General features: G+C 32.7%; 1 protein-coding gene and 1 long non-coding RNA gene across 4 annotated transcripts; one reads left to right on the top strand and one right to left on the bottom strand.

Annotated features, from left to right (window-relative positions):
• Positions 1-8,401: 8,401 nt before the first annotated feature.
• Positions 8,402-12,722, bottom strand: LOC107914922 (uncharacterized). 3 transcript variants are annotated; one of them, XM_016843984.2, is made up of 9 exons: positions 12,447-12,718; positions 11,330-11,427; positions 11,090-11,157; positions 10,799-10,871; positions 10,488-10,600; positions 10,287-10,391; positions 9,912-10,011; positions 9,060-9,279; positions 8,402-8,796 (listed from the first exon to the last, which is right to left on the bottom strand). In XM_016843984.2, exons 2-8 carry the CDS (start codon positions 11,411-11,413, stop codon positions 9,103-9,105), a joined length of 720 nt encoding a protein of 239 aa, XP_016699473.1. In that variant the 5' UTR covers positions 11,414-11,427; positions 12,447-12,718; the 3' UTR covers positions 8,402-8,796; positions 9,060-9,102. The 3 variants fall into 3 exon arrangements, with proteins under 3 accessions (XP_016699473.1, XP_016699474.1, XP_016699472.1); XM_016843985.2 differs by having other exon boundaries at positions 8,402-8,761; XM_016843983.2 differs by having other exon boundaries at positions 8,540-9,279; positions 12,447-12,722.
• A 1,509-nt stretch (positions 12,723-14,231) lies between these two features.
• Positions 14,232-21,716, top strand: LOC121222010 (uncharacterized). The gene is made up of 4 exons (XR_005919155.1): positions 14,232-14,696; positions 14,790-15,728; positions 15,811-15,928; positions 20,778-21,716. It is a non-coding gene; the product is annotated as an uncharacterized lncRNA (long non-coding RNA).
• Positions 21,717-22,260: the final 544 nt, after the last annotated feature.

Below are 22,260 nucleotides of genomic sequence, written 5' to 3'. Positions count from 1 at the left end.
AATGGTTTTACTTATCGAGAAAAATTTATAGAGAAATTTTTTCACTAGATCATTACATGTGGTAATGGAACCTAACTCTAATGAGTCTAACCAATCGGTCGCATTATCGCACAAAGAGAACGGGAATAACCAAAGATGCATGACATCATCGAATACCTTGTTGTACTTGAAGGTGTCACATAATTGCAAGAACTGTTTCAAGTGTTGGTTCAGGTCTTCCACCATGTTTCCTTTAAATTTCAACGCATTTTGGATCATCTAAATGGTGGTCTCTTTTATCTCAAAATTGTTGGCGTTAATCATCGGTCGTTCGATGCTGCCTCACGCCGCATCGACTGTAGGTAAAGCGTACTCGCGCAACATTCTTCAATCCATTGGGACTTCTTCTCAGATATTTGCTTGCCGCTCTCATGGATATTTAAATCATGGATTTTCTAATGGTAAATTAATTACCATTGGTGGATCGGTGTTCATGCACTGATGAGTGCGCCTAAGTAGTTGTTCTAGATCTGAGTATGGCTCGATTGAAGTGTTGGAGCTTCAGGTCATAAATAACTTGAAAAATTAAAAAAAATTAAACAAATAAATATAAATATAAATTAGAAATGTTGTATCTATAGGTTTTAACGTTCCTATTTATCTTATTAATTGTAAAGTTGTTTCCTAGATTTAATGTTGAAACCTCCCCGACAACAGCACCAACAACTTGACCGCCTATAAATGTGTTATTGTTTATAGTAAAATATCACACCAAAAATATATAAGATTAAATCGACGGTGTCTGCAAGTATACGAGTTAAATTGTAATATAGTATACGTGTACAATGGAACACAAGAAGTATTCCAAGGATTGTACCCAATAGAGGATGAAATAAATCTATATAAAATATCTTTACAATAATAAGTCTAAATAGTAATAATTAAATCCTATATTACGAAAAATCATACAAGGGATTAATTGCAGTCCAGTCAATCACATCTATGTCTCTATCTTTTAGGAGTCATCCACTCTAATACCCAAGACAAGGTATCTCCCCAATTGGACTTGATAGACAGCATATTAGACTTTCAATCATTGATCAATCTCGACTAGACTAAGGAATTGTTTAGAGTATCTACTAATACAAGTCACATGTCTGTATTATGATTCAACAATATAATACAACTTTGTATTAGATAAATGTTAGATAATCAGTGAGTCAATATTTGCTTTCATTTTGCTTTGCGAGCAAAAATCGTTGAGGACAATATATGAATATATTAATGAAACTAAAGAATATTTTATTAAACCAATTTGTTCGAAAAATACAAGTACATACAGATGAAAATGTTACACTAAGGGTATTAGATCCTAACAATTAAAGCACTTTTCGATGCCTTCTAATAGTAGATGTTATGGCCCCTTTACACCAGTAAATAGGTGTAAATTTATCATCAAATTTGAAAGAAAGTACTTACATCCTTCATTTTTGCATCTCATCTCATATGATGTGCTTCACTAGAGTACTTGACTTATTTTAAGTTGGAAGTGAAGAAGGCAGTTGAGCAAATGGTTGCAACTTTTTCCTGAGTTATTTGCTCATCTCTCATTCAAACCAAACTAGTAGTTGCCTTTAGTGGTTTCAGTTTGAACAACCATATCCTATCTATAAGTTTTTGTTTGAACCCACCCATGAATGTACTTATCAAGGCCTTTTGATTCCATCCTTGTATAGTATGGCCTAACCTCTAAAACTCTCTTTGATAATCTCGTAATGAGCCAAGTTGTCAGATTTTTCACAAAGATTCATCAAAGTCTTCACAATCTATAGGACCAAATTGTGACCACAACTCCTTCATGAAAATTTCCCATGTAACTTCTTTTCCTTCTTCCTATTAAGCTCATCACAACCATTGTCACCATTAGTTGGCTTATTTTTCCATATAGAATGAGACTAACGTCACTTTTTGCAAAGATAAAGTGTTATGGTATTCAAAGAATTGATCTACTTTGGTAAATCATTCAATGGGATCATCTCCAAAATACTTGGGAAGTTCAAATTTTGATCATTTGGAATAGAACATTGGCCTCCCTCCCTTTATAATTTCTTCCTAGTTACTATGGTAATGGATGGTATAATCGTCGGTGTTGTTGGTCCCATAATTGCTAAAAAAGCATGGCCTCAAACAATTTTAATATTGCATCCTCCAAGTGTCGTAACTTATCAATAAAATCAAGTTTCAGACTACTCATGTTAAAGTTGTCCTAGCCATCCTCCAAATTTTCAATTTTTTTCCTTAGTTTTCGTACCTTTGACAACAATGATAGGTCACAACCAAAGTTAATAAAATAATCAAAGATAGAAATTAAATTCTTCTTGTGGTAAGAAAGAACCAGTGAGTTTATAATTGGAATAATGCTTGCCTTTATTGATGACTGAACAAAGGTTTATATAGACTAATGAAATAACAGCTAGAGCTGGCAAATGGGCGGGCTTAGGTGGGCTTGGGTAAAGCTTACTTTGAACTCAAAATTTTTTGAGCTCAAATTAGTTTGGGCTTGGGTTTTCTCAAGCTTAGATCTATTACTGGCTCAAATTTTCTCGAGGTCAGGCCCTTTTTGGACTCAATTTTTTTTGGATTTGGGCTCTAACGGGTTCAAATAATCTCAAATTTTATAGGTTATAAATATTTTAATTTCGAATGTAATAATTCATTTTACTTTGATATTATGAAAAAGCACAAATTATATATAATAAAGTTATTTTAAAAAAACTAAAGTGCTCATTATATGTAAAATTTATTATGCTATGATATTATATGAATTAATGAAAATATCTTTTATTGTTCATTATTATATTATATTGACAATTGAATAACTTTTTATCTTTTTTTATTAAATTTATAAACTTAACACTCATATTCTAAAATATTTATTCCAAAACTCAGATATATTATACTAAACCCAAACCCAAATAATATACATACCCAAACTCAAAATAAATTACTTATATCCCAAATCTGAAGTCCAAAATAAAAAGATATTAAGCTTAATACCAAAATACAATTTGTAAAAGTTAAAGCCCAATTCAAAATCTAATTTAATAAAAATAATATTTTATTAAGATATTAAATTTTTAATAATATTTTATGTATTGCTAGATATAATTATAAACATGTATTTTGATATACTAATTACCCATAATTAGAGATGTAACGATCTGATTTTCAGTGGTGTCTAAAATGTGGTTTAGGAACCTCATTTCCGTAAATAAATTTCGTCAAGATAAAAAGGGAATATTTTCGGAGTTATTATGAAAATATATTGAAGATCGGTTAAGTAATTGAACCGAGAAAATACTTAATTAAAGCTCAGAGACTAAATTGTAAAAGTTAAATCGCTATTGAGTTTTAATTAAGAATAAGCTTGAGGACCTAGATAGCAATTATCTAAAGGACCAAAATGGTTAATTAACCAATTTTAAATAGTAGATAGTGGAGTGTAATGATGTTAGCCATTAAGTTTGGTTAATTATAATTAAAGAATAAAATTAAGATTAATTAAAGCAATAACTATGATTAACTAAATTAATCAAAGCTTAATCATGATATAAATAGTTCAATTAAGTGGAAACCAATTCATCTTTGAAAACTTCATTTGAAAGCTTGCATTCGACCAAGCAAATTACAAAGGTAACAAAGCTAAATTTATGATTTTTTTATAGATTAATGATCATGGAAGCTTGATTTAGCTAGCCCATGTATCAATTTGTTCAATTTTTAAGTTTTTAGCAAGTTACCATTAGACAAAAATTGATGATTTGGGGCTTAATTTGAAGGAATTGATAATTAGTAAGCTTAGATTGTAATTGAATTAAGTTTGTTAGATAACTTTGTAACATTAGGGACTAAATTGAATAAATAGAAAATATGTCATGAGATTATGCTATGAATAGAAAGTATAGGGTCCCTAATGAAAGAATGTGAAATCGAATTTTGATCCAGTGTTAGATATCAAAAAATATGTGTATTCCGAGTATAGGGAATAAATTGAATAAAATGAAAAATAAGAGTGATTATGTATTTGGATGTGAATTGAGTGTAAACTAATATTAGTTTTGTTATTGAATTATCAAACATAGCTAAAGACTATGTCGGGCTATTGTGAAAGAAGGGAAAGTCAAGAACGATAAACGAGTAGAGGGAAATTTGGTTCGTACTTTTATGATTCAAGATCATTATATATATACATATGCATGTTGATTGCATGATTAACTATCGAGGTAAGCTTATATTTTCAAATGAATTGATTTGTAATGAATGTTATTAAATATCGTGAATTGGACTGAATTGAATATATTAGAAATAAGCATGATATAAATTGATAAATGCTTTATAATATGAATTTATGATGGAAATGGCATGGGATTATGTATTGCATATATGATGTTTTTTAATTGGATCATTGATACCCTATTAATTGTTCGAGAAGAGTTGGATATAGTTGGCATGTCATAGGATTAGATTGTACACGGGTTTATTCACTTCGTGTGCTAGTATGCACTTTGTGTGTCAATATGCACTATATGTGCTAGTATATTTGCTCCGGTTAGTCTGATGATGCACTATGTGTGCTAGTGTACTTGCTCCGGTTTGTCTAATGATGTAATAGCCTGTTTTCGGTAAAATCAAAACAGTAGTTTCGGGACTACAAATTTGACGAGTAAATTATTATTTTATTATTAATTTAATGTCTATGGGAAGTTAGTGAGGTCGTATTAAATTTCATTGAGAAATTTTTATGTTTGCATGATTAATTAAGTGAAAAGGACTAAATCGTAAAAAGTGTAAAAGTAGAGTTTTATTTGTTAAAAGGGCCAAAAGGCTGTAAAACTTTAAAGTGAGTGGACTTAGATGGTAATTGGATCATTTCTAACGCTAGTGGATATTCATGGTAAGGTTTTGTTGTAAATTTTAATAAGCAATAAGGCTAAAATGGTAATTAAAGAATTAAAAGGAAAATTCAGTAAAGAAAAGATTAAATAATGTTGTCATCTTTTCATTTCTTCTTCTTGCTTGGCCGAATACACCATTGAAGGTGGGAGAAAGATTTTTTTTGAATTTCACTTGCATGGTATGATTTTTAAGCCCGTTTTTAATTATTTTATGTTTTTGAAGTCGTTTTAGCTTAATCTAGCTAGCCCAGGGATCAATTTGTAAAAATTTTAAAAATTGAGGGTTATTCCATGCATGATTTTGTATGATTATTGAAGTTTAATGATAGATTATGAGTCCTTGTTGATAAATAAACAAGTTTTGTAAAGTGATTTTTGATGAAAATTACATTTAGGGACTTGTTCATAAAATTAGTAAAAGTTCAAGTTAAATTTATGACATGGTGGTTTATATAGGTTGATATAGGTCCCTAATGAAATCGGTTAGCTTGAATGGGGGATGAAAATGCTTAGATTTCAATTTAAGAGCTTAAGAACTAAATTGTGAAAAGCTAAAATGTTAAGGGTAAAATGGTAATTTTTCATAAATATGAGTTGTGGACTAAATTGAATAATAGAAGTATTAAATGGATTGAAATTGTCTATTTAGATCAAGATAGGCCACATACAGATTTAGATCGGGGAAAAGTTAAGGCCTCTGATTAACTCGATTTCATTTCTACGCCCTAATCGTCAAGGTAAGTTTGTATGAACTGTAATCATTTAAATGTTGTTTAAATTGAATATTTATTATGTTGTGTGATGTAAATGAATCAAAATATACACGTATCAATGCTACGACGAATTGACAAATATTGAATCCCAGTTGAAGCTTAGGAATTTTTAGGATACAAATGACATGTCATTAGGGATTTCATGTTTCGGGTGCTGGCCTTGAATGCCATACTGATGGCTGAGGTCCTGCATTTGTTGCGAATTCTCCACAGCTCGTGCGAGCAGCATCATGTAGCTCACATTCCAACCCATAACTCGTGTGAGCAGGCCCATTTCATAGCTTGTGTGAACAACGATGTAAAGGAAAGGAAAGGTTATGGTTATATGTTTAAGCACACATAGTGTGAGATTTCCCAAGTATTCGATGATATTCTAGATGGTTCAATAGGCAAGAAAAAGGATTGAAATGGTAAGTTTCCAAATGGAATTATGCATATGCTCATGAAAGGGATGTGTGAATAAAGTGATGTATTTTCTTATGAAAATGGCTTATCATGTGGTTAATCCAAATGAGTTATGTATAAATGCACTAACTTGTGTATTGATGATGATGTTAGGCTTGTGCCATGCTTGTGGTTTGGGTTACATTATGTTTGTACTTATTATTATGTGATGAAATGGTAAGTTGTGATTTATGTTCTACAAACTTACTAAGCATTATATGCTTATGTATTTTCTTTCCTATGTTTTATAGATCATTGGAATCTCGACCAGTTTGGAAGCTCGTCAGAGATCTATCACACTATCCAGCATAAATATTGGTAGTTTTTGAATGTTTTGGCCAAGGTTATAATGGCATGTATAAGTTGAATTGTAATTTCATTATGATGAATGTTTAGTCGGTAGATTGGCTTGTAAAACTTGTATATGTTATCTTTGTTTGTTACCCTTGATATCTTGATGGTTTATGTCATTGTGCTATCTTATGTTGCATGTTTTGGAATGGCTTATGTGGTATGTTTTGTGATAACTTGAATATGATAAAATTATGGTATGTTTGAAAGACATTAAACTAGTATTTGATGATGGAAATGTGACCAAATATGCATGTTTCGTTAAGTTTTGGAGGTTTGCATGTGAGGTGCCTTAAATGGCATATTGGTTAGTTGAATTAGGACTCTTGAGTTGGACATTATATTTATGTTCTGATAGAATTTTGATGTCTTGATTATGTGCACAAAAGGCCTATAAGTTAATGCATGATTTGGTGCTGGAAATGGCTTGATTTTGGGCAAATTTATGTCTACACGGCCTGAGACATGGGCGTGTGACTCAGCCGTGTGTGACACACGGCCTGGCGACACAACCGTATGTCTCTTGTAGATTCTTTTGCATGCAAGTCATTCAGTTACACGGCCTAGCACATAGACGTGTAGGGCAATTTCGAGAGTTATATGGTTTAGCACACGGGCGTGTGACCCTACTTAAAGAGTTACATGGGTGAGGACACAGGCTGGGACACGACCATGTGTCCCTAGTTCGAAGGTTACACGGCCTGAGACACGGACGTGTGTCTTAGCCATGTGAGGCACACGACCTTGTGACCCCTGTAGTCAAATTTTGTGAATTTTTCTTAAATTTTCCAAATGTTTCCGATTTAGTCCCGAATCATTTCTAAGGTATTTTTAAAGCCTTGAGGGCTCGATTTAGGGACGATATGTATGCGAATCATTGCTTTATAATGTATTTATGATAATGTATGAAAAGTACGTTTAAATGTTCATTTGTTCGGTAATGCTCCGTAACCCTAATTTGGCAACAAATATGGGTTAGGGGTGTTACATTTGATGCACTATGTGTGCCAGTATATTTCTTCGGTTTATCCAATAATGCACTAAGTTTCCAAATTGGTGTGTTGGTTGGGTGATCCGTGTATCCGTCTTGAGTTTGAGTCTAGTTATTAGGGGTTTATAAAGCAATAACTTCATAAATGATAATAAATTGAAATGATATTATGAAATGGTATTATATGTGAATATGATTAGAGATTTCATGTAAAAGACCTTGTGAATCGGTAAGCCTAGTAGGCCGATATAGTAATAAGCAAATCAATAGATTCAATACAAAAATGAATAGTGATATAAATGAATGGTATGAATTCAAAAGGAAATGAGCATACTCTTGCTAGTAGAAAGTATAGTCTGACATGTTTATATTGAATTGTTCAATTTGACATTGTATGATTTGGTATATAACATGAATTGATGACATTGAAATGGTGGAAACTAAATCATGCAGTGATTATATGACTTGAATCATGAAAATACCATTGAACTTTATCACTTAGTGTATGGTTTATTTGTTTTGTACACAGGTATTAGCAGATCTCGAAGACTTAAGAAGTGATCCAACATCCAAACTGCAACACTCAACACAACAATGTTTGTATAGTTCATTTAATTTCAATAAATGACATTCACTTACGTTTTAAGCCAGCTTTATATTATAAATAGTTAGTAGTTTGGAAATTTGAATTGTCATGTTACCTTGAATTACTTATATCTTTGTTTATGAGATTGGTATAATTTTGCATATATGAAAAGTGCATATAATATTTGTATTTATAATTTTAAAATATATTTCTAGTATCAATATATAAAATATTTTTAAAATGTAAAACTATGAATTTTAAAAAGCAAGACCATGCCAAACAAGACAAACATTTATAATTTGGCAGTTTCACTCACTTTCTGTATCACAATTGACCTCGATTTTGGGATTTATGGATTGTACAAAAGTTCAATTCACATCCATGTGAGTTTCAACTTCACATTTTTTTTTTCAAAAAGAGAAATTATATCTTACTCTCATTTTTTAAAAAAGAAATTATATCCGACACCCATGGCTAATGTATATCCGTACATAAATACATAATCCTCCAAATACATAAAGAACTTTAAAAGAATAAAATTTTAAACATACCCATTTTGAACACATACCTGGGTTATTCTTGACTACGTTTTTCTTTCTTCAACCTTGAAACCAATAGCGATTTCGGTTATCCCTTAGTTGAACTGAAATCACATTAATGCAGGACTCACTCCAAAATGCTACTGAAGACGAATTACATTAGTTTCAACCCAGGAACCTATGCTTCAAAGAAAACATTCATCGACAAACAACTAAATTTATCGATCTCATACGATCGTCAAACAATGATATGGGAAAAAGATAAATATATACAGAACTGAACGTTAATCATCATCGGCAACAAACTACAAAAGTTGCGTCTGCCAGTACTAAACCTCGATTCTACAAATGTATAGCCAGTAAAACCTACTTATAACACATTGATAGAATGAAGAAGCGCTAATCATGGCAGGCATTGTTTCAAAAGGTAAAAGCATTTACCTCGTGAGTCTTCCCAGGTGAGTAGTCATTTTCAAGAACTATTTTATGTTACACGAATCAGAAGCACAACCATGATGAAAACACATATCATGGCTAACATTAGAAGCCATTGAAAACATGTAGTCTTAGAGGTTTCGGAATAAATCTTCATTGCACGTACATTAGTATGCCCGGTGGTAGCAAGACTCTGCTCAATAGCTGTCTCGGTGGAATCAAGTATCTACAGTGCACCGTAATTAGTTTATAAGACTGGCAACAGTTGTAAATAAAACATGAAAAGCAAGACCATTCCCCCTCACAAACACATTACAAATTTATGCCTGGCGGTGCATTAGAAAACATGAAACTGCAAATGCTCATTAGTTGAACAAAATGGATTGCAGAGAAGCATAAACTTGGCAAATACAGGTTTAGCAGTCAAGACTTAAACAAATACTCTTAAAGCTTGGATGCTAATAACCAATGGGAGTTAAATATGAAAACATTGCTTCAATGATGTCATGCTATACCAAACAAGTCAGAGAGGTAACATGGGGAGAAATATATAAACACATGCTATTACAACATCCTCTTTTACCTTTAAAACCCAGTCATAATGCTTAGTTATTTCTTAGAAATACCTCTTTTGTTATAAAGCCAAATTAAAGTAATCCGACCAGTTAGAAATCAGTACAATGTGACCTAACCCAGACTTGAATCCTGTAACAGGGACAATCCTAACAGCTTCAGAGTAATTTGACTCTAAGCTTAAATACTCCAAAACATGTAAAATTGACGCATATTATGCCGTATCAAGAATAAGAAATCAATAAGAAATAATGGAAAAATTAAAAGTATACAAGCAGATTTTACCTTTTCAGTGTTCTCCAAGGACCGGCTCATCATGAGACTACGCTCTTTAAGTTGCTGTGCCAATCCAACCATCTCATCAGTTAAATCCTCTTGAAGCTTTCTGTTTCGGAGGAGAATATAAGTTAACAGCCATTAACAGAAAAATAAACCCAAATGAACATGGAGATATATTCAAGCTTATAACTCAGGCTGCCTCTAATATGTCTTTGAAATAATAAGTACCATAGTGAAATGAGCCATTTACTGACACCATTATTTCAGTTCCTTCCAGAAAAGAGATATCATAATTTATTCCAAGACAAATGTTAACCGTGTCTAGGACAAAGCATAATTTTGACTCAAGGTATCGCAGGTAATAGAAATAATAAATGATACCTGTGCTTCTGTATGTGTGCTTCTGCGGCCGCATCTAGTTTGATAGGTACAGATGCATCAGCCTCAGTGATTTCATGAGTTCTATCTTTGATGTTCGAGGCAGGCCTGTTAAATAACTCCAAGCAATTGAAACAAAGTTTACAATAAAGTTTAACAGCTAATATGAACTACAGTCATCCTCAGTACATAAGATTGACTTACACAACTCTCCTTCTTAATCCTGGAGAGGAAGGCATGTGGTTTTCTGAATCCGATTTAGGACTCTGCTTAAAAGAGTTTCTTGTGATGGGCTCCTGGGATACCTTAATTTCGGGCTACAAATTAACCAGACAAAAGAATGGTTAACGATTACAAGCACGCATGTGGATAATCAAAAGGCATAACATGGAAGAAAGAATTTTACTGCCTATATATTTATAAGTCCTGCCCTATCATTTTTGGATTTCCTTTTTACAAATCCAAGCTATTCATTGAAACATATAAGATAATCCTTAAAGAACATATAAACACACCAGTGGGGCAGTTAATTCTGAAGCAATTTCCTCAATCTTTTTTGAATAATCATTGACCACAGCACTTGAAACTCTGGGGAAGAAAACCAAAATAAATTTGAAAAGTCAGTAAGCTGTCACGGAAACAAAACAACAAAATATGTAGCATAAGAGATGTAAAGAGGAATCAGTTATCAGAGAACAACATTATCTTCTTCTTTTTTTGCTTATGTTATTGTGTTGCATAACAAATCAGAAGTTCAAGTAACATCTGAATCAAATTACAGCATAATAAGGGAAGAAAAAATCAACCTAGGTAAACCTTCAGGTGTTCTCTCTTCAGCTAACTGTTCTAAAAGTTCTCGTAAAGTCGCAACATACTGCAAATGACAAAAATAAAGGTTGAATTCTTTACATCATTCCCAAATTTAAAATGAAAAAAAAAAACACTCCAGGGATGAAATACAATCATCAGTCTATGAAAGGCATTTAAGCAAAATTGTCACCAGATAATATAATTAATAACTAGACTTGAAACATGAGTGGACATACATGCATGAGTTTAGAATGATTCCTTTGTTGAGGTGCAGCTGCAAGTAACCTTTGAAAATTCACTTCTGTTTTACTCCTTCCCATCTCTAATCCCTGACCTGTAACCAAATTTTAAATAATTGATAAACAAAGCTAATAATCAAAGATAAGTAATAGTTCCCCTAAAAGTTAGCTGGACAGTCAGCACTGCATTTTATAGCTGTTTATTCATTGATGGTTGGTCTCAAGGACAACAATACTCCTCCCTAGCAGCTTCATCAGAAATGGGAAATTATGGGGGCAAGTAAATTTATTACAAGAAAATAACATTAAATTGCCAAAAAAATATTAAATATTAAAATCAGAATGCAGCAAACCATTCAATTAACTTTTTCTATCATGATTAACTAGCAGTCGGTTTTTACAAATACACGATTTATAGAATTTTAACAATGTATATTGTATTTTTTCAGGTCACTGAGTAATCCAAAACCAAACACTAGAAGGCCATACTACCTGCATCAGGGTTTTGAAAATTGATGAGCAAAAGACAGTACTGATGTACACTACTGATTAAGTGGATCTATCTTGAGTTTGGCTATGAAGAAATTTAGTTTGATAGTGTTATTTAATTTGGTAATTCAATGCTGTGTTACTCAAACCCGGTGTATCGGATGAGACATGTCCAACAAGGATATGTTTAATTTTTTTCAAAGTTTTCCATGTATTTGGAACATCATTGGAGGATTATATCTCAATAAAACAATGTGGCAATCAAGCAGGTAAACACCAATCATCAAAAATCCCATCATCCAAGTCCAATGAGGAAATGGAATTGGTCGTGCATATGCAAAAACTAAAAACACCCAAACAATGATATTTAAGTTTGAGACATTAATCAATAAATCCAACTCAGAAACATTCCTCAATTTTGTGGTTCTTCCCAAAACAAAAGACTGACGTTTTGCATACATTAAAAAGAGCCCAAAAAGAGATTGGTGCCCTGAACAGACAAACAAACATGGGAAATGAAAATCAGAGAAAAAATTCACACAAATATGAAGATCATTTTGCATAATTTTATCAAAGATTTGGAGGTGGGAAAAGACAGGTTGATCTTTAACGTATCAAGAAATACCTGCAGCAGGTTAAGAGTTTATTTGCTGTTGAATTGGGAGTGCAGCAGCTCCCCTGGTTCTCTGCGTTCCTTTTGGCCTTTGGATCTCTCTCGCCAGTGAGTGACCACGCCCTCTCTCTTCTTTCCGTCTGATTTCTGTAAATTTTTATACTATTTTATTTTCTTTGCCAATATTAAGACTCCCTTTGCTTTGTGTATCAGCGGTGACACCTTCCAAGAAATTTAAAATAAATAATAATTATGGCTAGGAGATTTTTTTGGTAAACTATACAAATTGTGCTAAAAGATTTCAATTTAGGTATTAAGGTTTATATTTCTTGCTGTTTTGGTCATTGCAGTTAAATTATTTTTTTTCTAACTAGTATGATTCCACATTTAGTTTTCAATGCTTATATATTCTATCAATTTGATCCTAATTTTAAATAATTCAATAAATTTAATTATTTACATTACAAATTCTATCAATTGATCCTCAAACTTACTAACCAAAACTTTCAACTTTTAAAACAGAGACATTCGGCATCTATTAATTGTTTTATTTATAGTTGAAATTATCCAATTAGGTACATTACTTTTTTGTTTATATTTTTAAGAAGTTAGTGTTAGAAATTAAATAAACACCATTAAAAATAATAGAAAATAATTTTTTTTAAATATAACATATAATAAATTTATATAAATAATTTAATATTTGTAAAAGATAAATTTTCACTCTGAGTAGCATAATTTTCGTTTTTAATCAATTTGATAAACAATTTGACACTAAATCAGATTAATAGTGATACATATTACTTATTGTGAATTTAAAAATTAAAAATAAATAGAACATATAATAATCTCTAATCAGTTTATAAAATAAAAAAATCATTATCAATGTAACAAAAAGAAATTCAATAAATTATTTCACTTTTTTCTTATGGAAAATTAAATTTTCATACTTTTTTTCTTATATAATCATTAATTGAATAATTGAATTTTTCAAAGCCATATTGTTTTAACTCTAGAATTAATGTTCAATTTCGATGACTATTTCCATGTACTTCAAATACCATACTGCTAACAAGAGTAAGTCTAAATTATTTTTTAAGGTTTTTCATTTTCTTGAGCTAATGTTTAATCAACCAAAGAGTTATATAATATTATATTTAGAAGAAAACTAATGAAAAAATGAAATAAAATTTTAAGATAAACTTATTAGTAGCAGGAATTGACTCGAAAAACGACTCACTAGTTGAGAGAAGTTTTTCTTCTTCTTTAGGTTTTACAAATTTATATATGTGGAATGCTATTATTTTAAAAGATGAAAGTTTTGGTTAGGAAGTTTGAGGATCAACTTGATAGTATTTGTAAATGTAAAGGATTAGATTTACTAAATTACTTAGAATTAGGATCAAATTGATTTAATTTATAAGTACTGAGGACTAAATATGTTATTATACTATTTAAAAAAGACTTTTTGTTATCTTTTTAACCGTGAGTGACCAAAACAAGAATAAATTCAATCGTTAGTGCCTAAATTGAAAATTTTTAAAGTTGAGTGACCAAAATAAGAATATGAGCATAGTTGGGTGACTATTTGTATAATTTACCCTCCATTTTAATAGATTAATTACTCCATCTCTAGCTTTTATTAAAGATATTAAATAAAAATGCACCAAAAAATTATTTAAAATAAATTTAAACTAAATTAGAATCTTTCCTATCTTAATTAGTGGCTGAGGGTTCGGGTATATGTAATTTTTTTTTTTTTTGAAATCAGCTGATAATATAATTAAATAGGAGAAGAAATGATGACGGTTACAGTCTTAAAAGCAGCAAAATGAATTAAACAAAGAGACAGCCACCGAAACGGTGCCTTGAAAAAGCAAAACTGGAAATAAAGTTGTGCCTAAGAAACCTGAAACGCCAAAAATAAAATGAAAAGAAAAAAATCTTAAGTAACCCTTCTTCTTCTTTCTTCTACTTTAACTGAAGATAAAACCTTTGTATCAACCATGCAAGAGACCTCTTTTCTTCCAAGACTATACCTTCCTAAGTCCTCAGTCTCTTCTTACTCGCGAGTTCTTCGAGAGCACTATCACCTCAAGCCCAGACTCAACCTTCCTATATAACCATTGTGACAACCATTTCTCCTTTCTTGATTTACTAGAATCTCCACTGCATTCGGCGCCTCCTCAATCTAAATTCGAGGATGCTCGTAATGCCCTCCGTCCTTGGCCATCGCATGAGTCGCTCTGTTGGCCGCCCTCGGTATATGCTTGAAACTCAGTCTTCTAAATCTGTAACCTCTTTCCTTAATTTCTTTAATCAAACTGCTGATACACGATCTATCTTCATCCGCAGCTCTCAGTTTGCGAATTATGGTTAGTGCATCTCCTTCAATGCATACATCTAGGAAACCCATGTCTTCAGCCAAAGTAACAGCTTGCAGACACGCCCTAGCCTCGGCCATCACTGGATCTTGGATATTTTTCCATGGGTAAGAACATGCTGCCATTATAAGGCCTTCTTTATTACATGCTATGATTCCTGAGATAGAACAATTTGTTATATGATTAAAGGAAGCGTCAAAATTGATTTTAATGGTGTCATTGTCTGGAGGTTCCCAAACTAAATTTTCACCATCTCATGAATTCTTTAATCTCTCCCTCGTAACAGCTGTATCTGTATAGTATGCCTTAATAAACCCCACAACTTCTGCTACTGACTCTCGTACACCATCATGGTAAATTTTGTTGCGATTATACCAAATTGCCCAATATGTGATAGCTCTAATTTTACATTCTTCAATGCTCAGATTTTCAAATTCTTTTGCTAACCAATTCTTCCAACTGGTCTCTCTATTGCATGTTGTAACTACCACTCCCAAACCCCTCAAGACCTGTTGTGTGAAGAAACAACCTCTAAAGAGGTGATCCACCGATTCCTCTTCAGTTTGACATACCGAGCATACAGTGTTGACAACCAAGTAACGGGCTTTTAGGTTATGTAAAGTAGGTAGATAGTCATTAGCAATTCTCCATATTAGGATGCATATTTTACTTGGGATCTTGATCTCCCAAAGCTTTGTAAAGAAAGTAGTAGAAGTTTCATTATTTATCCTTGTACCCCCTTCTGTAATAAGCCATCTGTAGCCGCTCTTTGTTGTGTATACCCCAGTGTTGTCACCACACCACACACCATGCTGGAACATCTTGTATCCTACTGCTCACCAAGGGGATTGAAACTATGTGCCGCAATTGCTCCTCTCCGAACAGTGTGCAAATAATCTCTGGTTTCCAGGTATTCTCTTCCTTGTTAATTAGATCAAACACTTTAGTATAACTGATATCAATATTTTGACATTCTATTATACCATTTCCAGATCCCGGCAGCCATCTATCATTCCAGATGTTAACTGAATCCCCATTATCGATTCGTCATTCCATTCCTTCTTTGAGAAGGTATCTAGCTCCCAAAATGCTGCGCCAGGTAAACGAAGGGTAGGCTCCTAAACCCGCACACATAAAATCCCCTTTCGGATAATACTTGGCTTTCATAACACGTGCTAACAAACAATTAGGTTGCATAATAAGTTTCCACCCCTGCTTTGCTAACAGGGCCAAATTAAACTTTGACAGATCTTTAAAACCTAACCTTCCCTTTGCTTTGGGGATACATAAATCTTTCCATTTGCACCAGTGAATCTGTTTTAGAATTCCGCCACCAAAATTTGGACATTAAGATCTCGAGATCTTGACAAAATGTAATAGGTAACTTAAAACATTGCATTGCATAAACCGGAATTGCTTGCAAAATAGATTTTAAAAGTACCTTCTTTCCTCCAGCTGATAAAAATCTCATCTTCCAATTGTCTAATAACTTCACATATTTCTCTTTTATAGTCACAAAAGCATGCTTTTTTCGGGGACCCACCATAGTTGGTAGCCCTAAATATTTCTCCGGATTGTTAGAAATCCTGACACCTAACATCCTTCCCACTTGACCCTGTGTAATCAAATCCACATTGCCGCTGAAAAAGATAAGGGACTTATCAAAATTGACCAATTGCCCAAAAACTTTTTCGTACTCTTGAATCACCCGGTTCATGCTATTTTCTCCTTCTGCTAAAGCTTCTCCAAATAGTATACTGTCATCTGCAAAGAACAGATGTGATACCGAGACGTTACCTCTTCCCACCTTAGTTCCTGAAAGCATCCCTTCCCTTTTTACGAGCGTAATTAGCCTTGAAAATCCTTCTGCACAAATGAGAAATAAGTATGGACTTAATGGATCACCTTGTCTTAATCCTCGTTTTGGCCTGAATTCTTCCCCATTTTTCCCATTAATCGCCACTGTGTATATTACATTAGTGATACATTTCATAATGAATAAAATCCAATCCTCACAAAAGCCCATACTACGCATCATTTTTTCTAAAAAACTCCACTCAACTCTGTCATATGCCTTGCTCATATCCAATTTTAAAGCGAAACTTTTATTCGATATTCCTCTTCTTTTTTTGAAAGAATGTAATACTTCATATGCTATGAGGATGTTGTCTGTAATTTGCCTTCCCGGTACAAACGCACCTTGTGTATCCTCAATACATAAATCCAGTACCTATCGAAAACGAGAAACAATGACTTTTGAGACAATTTTATAGATTACATTGCACAAACTAATAGGACGAAACTTGTTCATAGATTTTGGCGATTTCTTCTTGGGGATAAGAACTATATTTGTATTGTTTATCTCTTCAAAATTTCTTCTCCCATTAAGAATATCCAAGCAAAATTTTGAAACTTCCTTTCCAACAATATGCCAGTATTTTTGATAAAAAATTGCTAGGAATCCATCCTATCCTGATGCTTTGAGGGGTGCTATGGATTTTATCGCCCTCACCACTTCTTCTTCTTTAAATTACTCCATTAAAATACTGTTATGTTCATCTGTGATGCATGGTAAAAAAGAATCAAACAATCTATCACAATTATTTACAGGTTAAGATGCGAACAATTCTTTAAAGAACTTAGTTGCCAAAGCCATGATTTCAAACTCATAAGTAATCAATTGTCCAGCTTCATTTTCCAGCCCCCTAATGCTATTTTTCCTTCTGCGATTTGTTGCATTCTTGTGAAAAAATGCCGTATTCTTGTCTCCCATACTGAGCCAGTTAACTCTTGCCCTTTGTTCCCAGAATAGCTCCTCTTTATCTGCTTCGAGATTCAATTCTAACTTAATCTCTATAATTTCCTCCAATACAATATCATTGATTTCGCTAGCACTTAAATTTGATAATCTACCATTTAAAACTTCCATTCTTTGTTCTTTCCTTCGTTTCTCATTCTTTGCCCAAGTACTCAGATTCGTTCCCACTTTTTTCAACTTTTCAAGCACATCTAAGCTATTGGAGTTCCATTCCTGTTTTACCCGCTCCTCAATTTCATCATTCAAAATCCAATTTGCATCAAGACGAAAACACCATTATTTTACCCCCCATTGCATCCCTCCATCCCCAAGTGTATCTACCTCTACCGGACAATGATCAGAAAAATTATGTTGTAAGTGGTTAACCTTATATCTTGGAAAAAGATCCCACCATTCCATATTTGCTACACCTCTATCCAGTCTTTTCCTAAAATTGTTTGCAGCCAGACGACCTCTCTCCCATGTGTACCACTGTTCAAAGAACCCCAAGTCATATAGATCGCAGTACTCAAGTGCTTCCCTAAATGCAGCCATTTGTCTTTCCTCTCGAAGTCTTCCCCCTTTTTTCTCAAAAGAGTAAAGAATTTCATTAAAATCTCTGATAGTCAGCCATGGCTTACTATTATCACGTTTTAGAATTTTTAATAGTTCCTAAGACTTTTTCCTTTCATTCTCAATTGGTTATTCGTAAAATCTTGTGAGTCTCTATGGGGCCCATCTCATCTTCATTCTCTATTTCTACATTAATATGGGATTTCGAGAAACTTTTCAAAGTTACATTCCAACCCTCCTTCCACCCTAATGATAACCCTCCTTTCGTGCCTACTGCCGCCACATCGATTCCATTTATAAACCCACATTGCCTTCTTATTGATTCCATCCGTTTACTTGTGACCTTTGTTTCCATAAGAAACAAAATCTGAGGCTTGATATGTCTCAATTTGTTTTTGATACGTCGAACTGTTCATGGTTTCCCCAAACCCCGAACATTCCAACTTAGGATTTTCATTGCGTCCGATCAGCTACCTTTGGGGTGACCACCGATAAAATGTTCTCTACATCTCCTTCTGCTAGGTTCTTAATATTACCCAGAACCTCCCCTTCTGAATTAATCCTCTGTCTCTTTTTTCCATCCACAAGCTCTACTGGTAAATCTTCCATCTCTTCTTTGAATTTCCTGTCTTCCATATGCCTCGAATTAATACTATCCCTTGTGTTTATAATCCGTATTTTTCGTGTGAAGCGTCCCAAAAAATGTGCTTCTTCTCGGAGTTCGTTTCTATTTTTAACCTCCTCATCGGCTCTTCTTACCCCGCTTTCCCCATCAATCTCCATATTCCATTTATCATTTTCTGGTTCCTCTCTGACCCATTTGCTCACGGCCTGTCCTCCCTATCTTGGCGTTGTTCTCAGTGACAGATTCCATCCAAACTCCACTTGTTGATTCCCAGAAGTTAGTCTTACTTCACAGTAACTCTCTCCATGACCAAGTCTCCCACAAATAAAGCAAAAAAGTGGCAATCTTTCATACTAGAATAAAACATAAATAAATTTATTATGCTCAATACAAATTCGTTTTTTCCTTTTAAGAGGTATCCAAACATCAAGTAGAACCCTGATTCTCATGAATTTACTACCTCCTCTTGTCACCAACGTCGAGTCATACTCCATAAATTTGCCAACAAATTCACCAAGCTGGCGCGCTGTTCCCTCAGATGTAGCACCTATTGGCAGGTTGTGGACTTGCACCCAAAAAGCTGTGAGCCATAGGGGAATCGAATTTGGATCTTCGCCTCTGCTAATTTGTGGAAAATAATAAGATGACGGTTAAAAAACCATGGCATTCCATCCAGGACTCGCTTTAAATCAATCTCACTGTAAAATCTAAATAAGATCCTTTTATTCTCCAATTCTGTGATTGATACCCCTCTCAATGGATGCCATAAATCGGCCAGAGCATTTCTTAAGGATGGGAAGTTCACAACACTATCCGTAAGAACTCTCCCCACCAAACAAAGATTATATACCTCTTCATTAGCCTTATTTTCTTCCAAAACCACCATGGGATCTTCCTCTTCATCTATGATATTGAGATTGGCTAGCTCCGTATCTACCAGTTCTACATTGGCCATGACTCACCTTTGTCTTCTAGTAATTTTCCCCCTTTAATCTGTAGAAAACTCAAAGCCCTAGATTTGAATTTCGTGCGACACGGCAGACAAGAAAACCCTAATTTCGTGCTACAAGGCAGACATTGTACTATTGGGTATATACAATTTTAAAACTCATGACTAGTGTCTACTCCCTAATATATTTACGAAACCTGAAAAAATATTCATTATACTTGCTTTAGTGAATATCTTGAGAAAATTTGTTATTATTATAAATATTATTATTAATGGTGGGGAAAAATATCATACACGTAGCAAGGTTTTACTATTCGAGTGTATCATCTAATCTTTTTTAATACAGTTAATTTTTTGACCAAAAGTTATAATAAAAAAATATTCTAGATATCAAAATAAAACAAAATAAAATAAAAAGTCAAATATCAAAATAGAAAAACAAATATCAATAGTATAATCCATGAGTTATGATCAATGTGACATGGAATTACATAAACGGAGGTAAAGAAATAACAGATAATTAGTTGCTTGGAGGCATAAAAGAAACTGTCAAGTGAAATTTCCGAGGGCAGAACGGCGCTGGCCAATACAGTAATCATACAAATTATGTGAACCATCAAGTTAACACATCTTATTCCAGATTCTAAATTTTAAAATAAATTTAATAATAATCCAAAAAAGCTAATAATAATTACGAACTCTTCTTTTCTAAAATATTGGCTACCAGAACTAAATTTTATTGAAATTGAAATTGGATCAACCACTTTCAAAAAATTTTATTAGTTAAGTTTTAGGAACATATTCAATAGTTTTTATAATTTAAACTATTAAGTATTTAAGTTTTTTTTTTTATCAAACACCACTCAATGTTATTGTATCAAATTCTACTTACACATCAAAGTTTCAAAAGTAGTGAACAATTTTTGACAGATTGAATTTAAGCTTTACAAATTATGTTTACATGAAAGACTGTTTTTCTCTCTTTCTTTAATATTACTTATATTTTTATTTTCAGGCCCGTCTTTGGGGTCGTATGGAGGTGTGGTCACTCAAGAATCAAGGTTGAAAGGGATCCAAAATATTATTTTTTAATTTTTAAGGGACCCAAAAAAAACTTTAACTTTAAAAGTCCAAAAAAGAATTTTTACCAACTTTTAAGGGGCAAAACAAATTTTAGCTTTTAATGGCCCAAAATTTTTTTTACCAACTTTTAAGTTTTAAGGGACTCAAAAAAAAAATTTCTCCAACTTTTAAAGAATCTAAGACCCCATTTTATTGTTTTGCTTAGGGCCCTAAAAATGTCAAGAACGTGCATGTTTGTTCTTCTATAATGTTCTTTCTTAATTCTTCTTCTTTTATTAAGTTCGGAATTTTTTTATTCAAATAATATAAAAAATAAAAAATTACAAAAATGAAACAAGTAAAAATTATTTACGAAAATAGACATTTTCAACAGTTCTAGTTGGTGCTGCTTGATACACAAGCGGTACCACTCCACTTTCTTCCCCAATCATGAGGTCATCATCAGTTTAAAAAAAAAGAAATTTTTTTGTGTATTTTTGAAAAAGTACCTGAAGAAATACGGGTATACCATGTTACAAAAAAAATAATATTATCGCTGATGTGTCAAGCAGCACTAATGAGATTTAAATATTATTTGACAGTCACGGATTCTCTTGCTTTTTTGCTTTCCAACCTTTTTTTTTCACTTATTTTTTTTTCCTTTTCAGGCATTTTTTTTATTACTTAGTATATAAAGAGGGGTTTGGTCCCCTACCCCATCTACAACCTATTGGGAGAAAAAAAAAGGTTTGAGTTTTTTTAGGTTTTTTTGTGTTTAGTATAAAATTTTGGAAGAAAGTTAATTTGTGTTGCAGTTTTAAGAAGTTATAATTATTAAGGTATTTTTTTGTAATAATTATTTAAAATATATATACCTTTATATTTTAGATTATTGTTAATTTTTAGATATAACTTTTAACATTATATTTTTGTTTTAAAGATGAGATTTGTGTTTATTTGTTTAGTCAATGATTAAAATTTTTATTATTTGTACAAATATCAAAATGGCTTCTTTGATTAGAGAAAACGATCACACAACAATGATGATTAATGTGCTGGTAAAAAAAATTGTTATTTGTTATTTGTCGAAACCATTTTTATTTTTGGAAAAAAACAAAAATTAGTTGTCGATGAAAATGGGAGTCGCCACCAATCTTTTATTGAGGTGTGATTGGATCACCTAAAATAACTTTGGTCTACGAGTTTTAGAAGTATAGATTCGGGAGTCAGTTCCGTACGAGGAAAGATTAGCACCCTCGTAAAGCCCAAAATTTGGTACCAAGTTGATTAATTCGTGTCTTAATGTCGAGAGTTAATAAATACTATCCTTAGTTAAATTAAATTATTTATAAGACTTTCTCATTTTGAAAAAAAATATATCACACCCAATGCGTTAGGGCACAACATTTTATTCTCTTCAAGATGAGTTCACTACA

Source organism: Gossypium hirsutum, chromosome D10 (assembly GCF_007990345.1).
Source record: "Gossypium hirsutum isolate 1008001.06 chromosome D10, Gossypium_hirsutum_v2.1, whole genome shotgun sequence".
NCBI lineage: Eukaryota > Viridiplantae > Streptophyta > Magnoliopsida > Malvales > Malvaceae > Gossypium > Gossypium hirsutum.
Note: the sequence above shows the minus strand (reverse complement) of the source record. Positions and strands in the feature narration are given on the sequence as shown.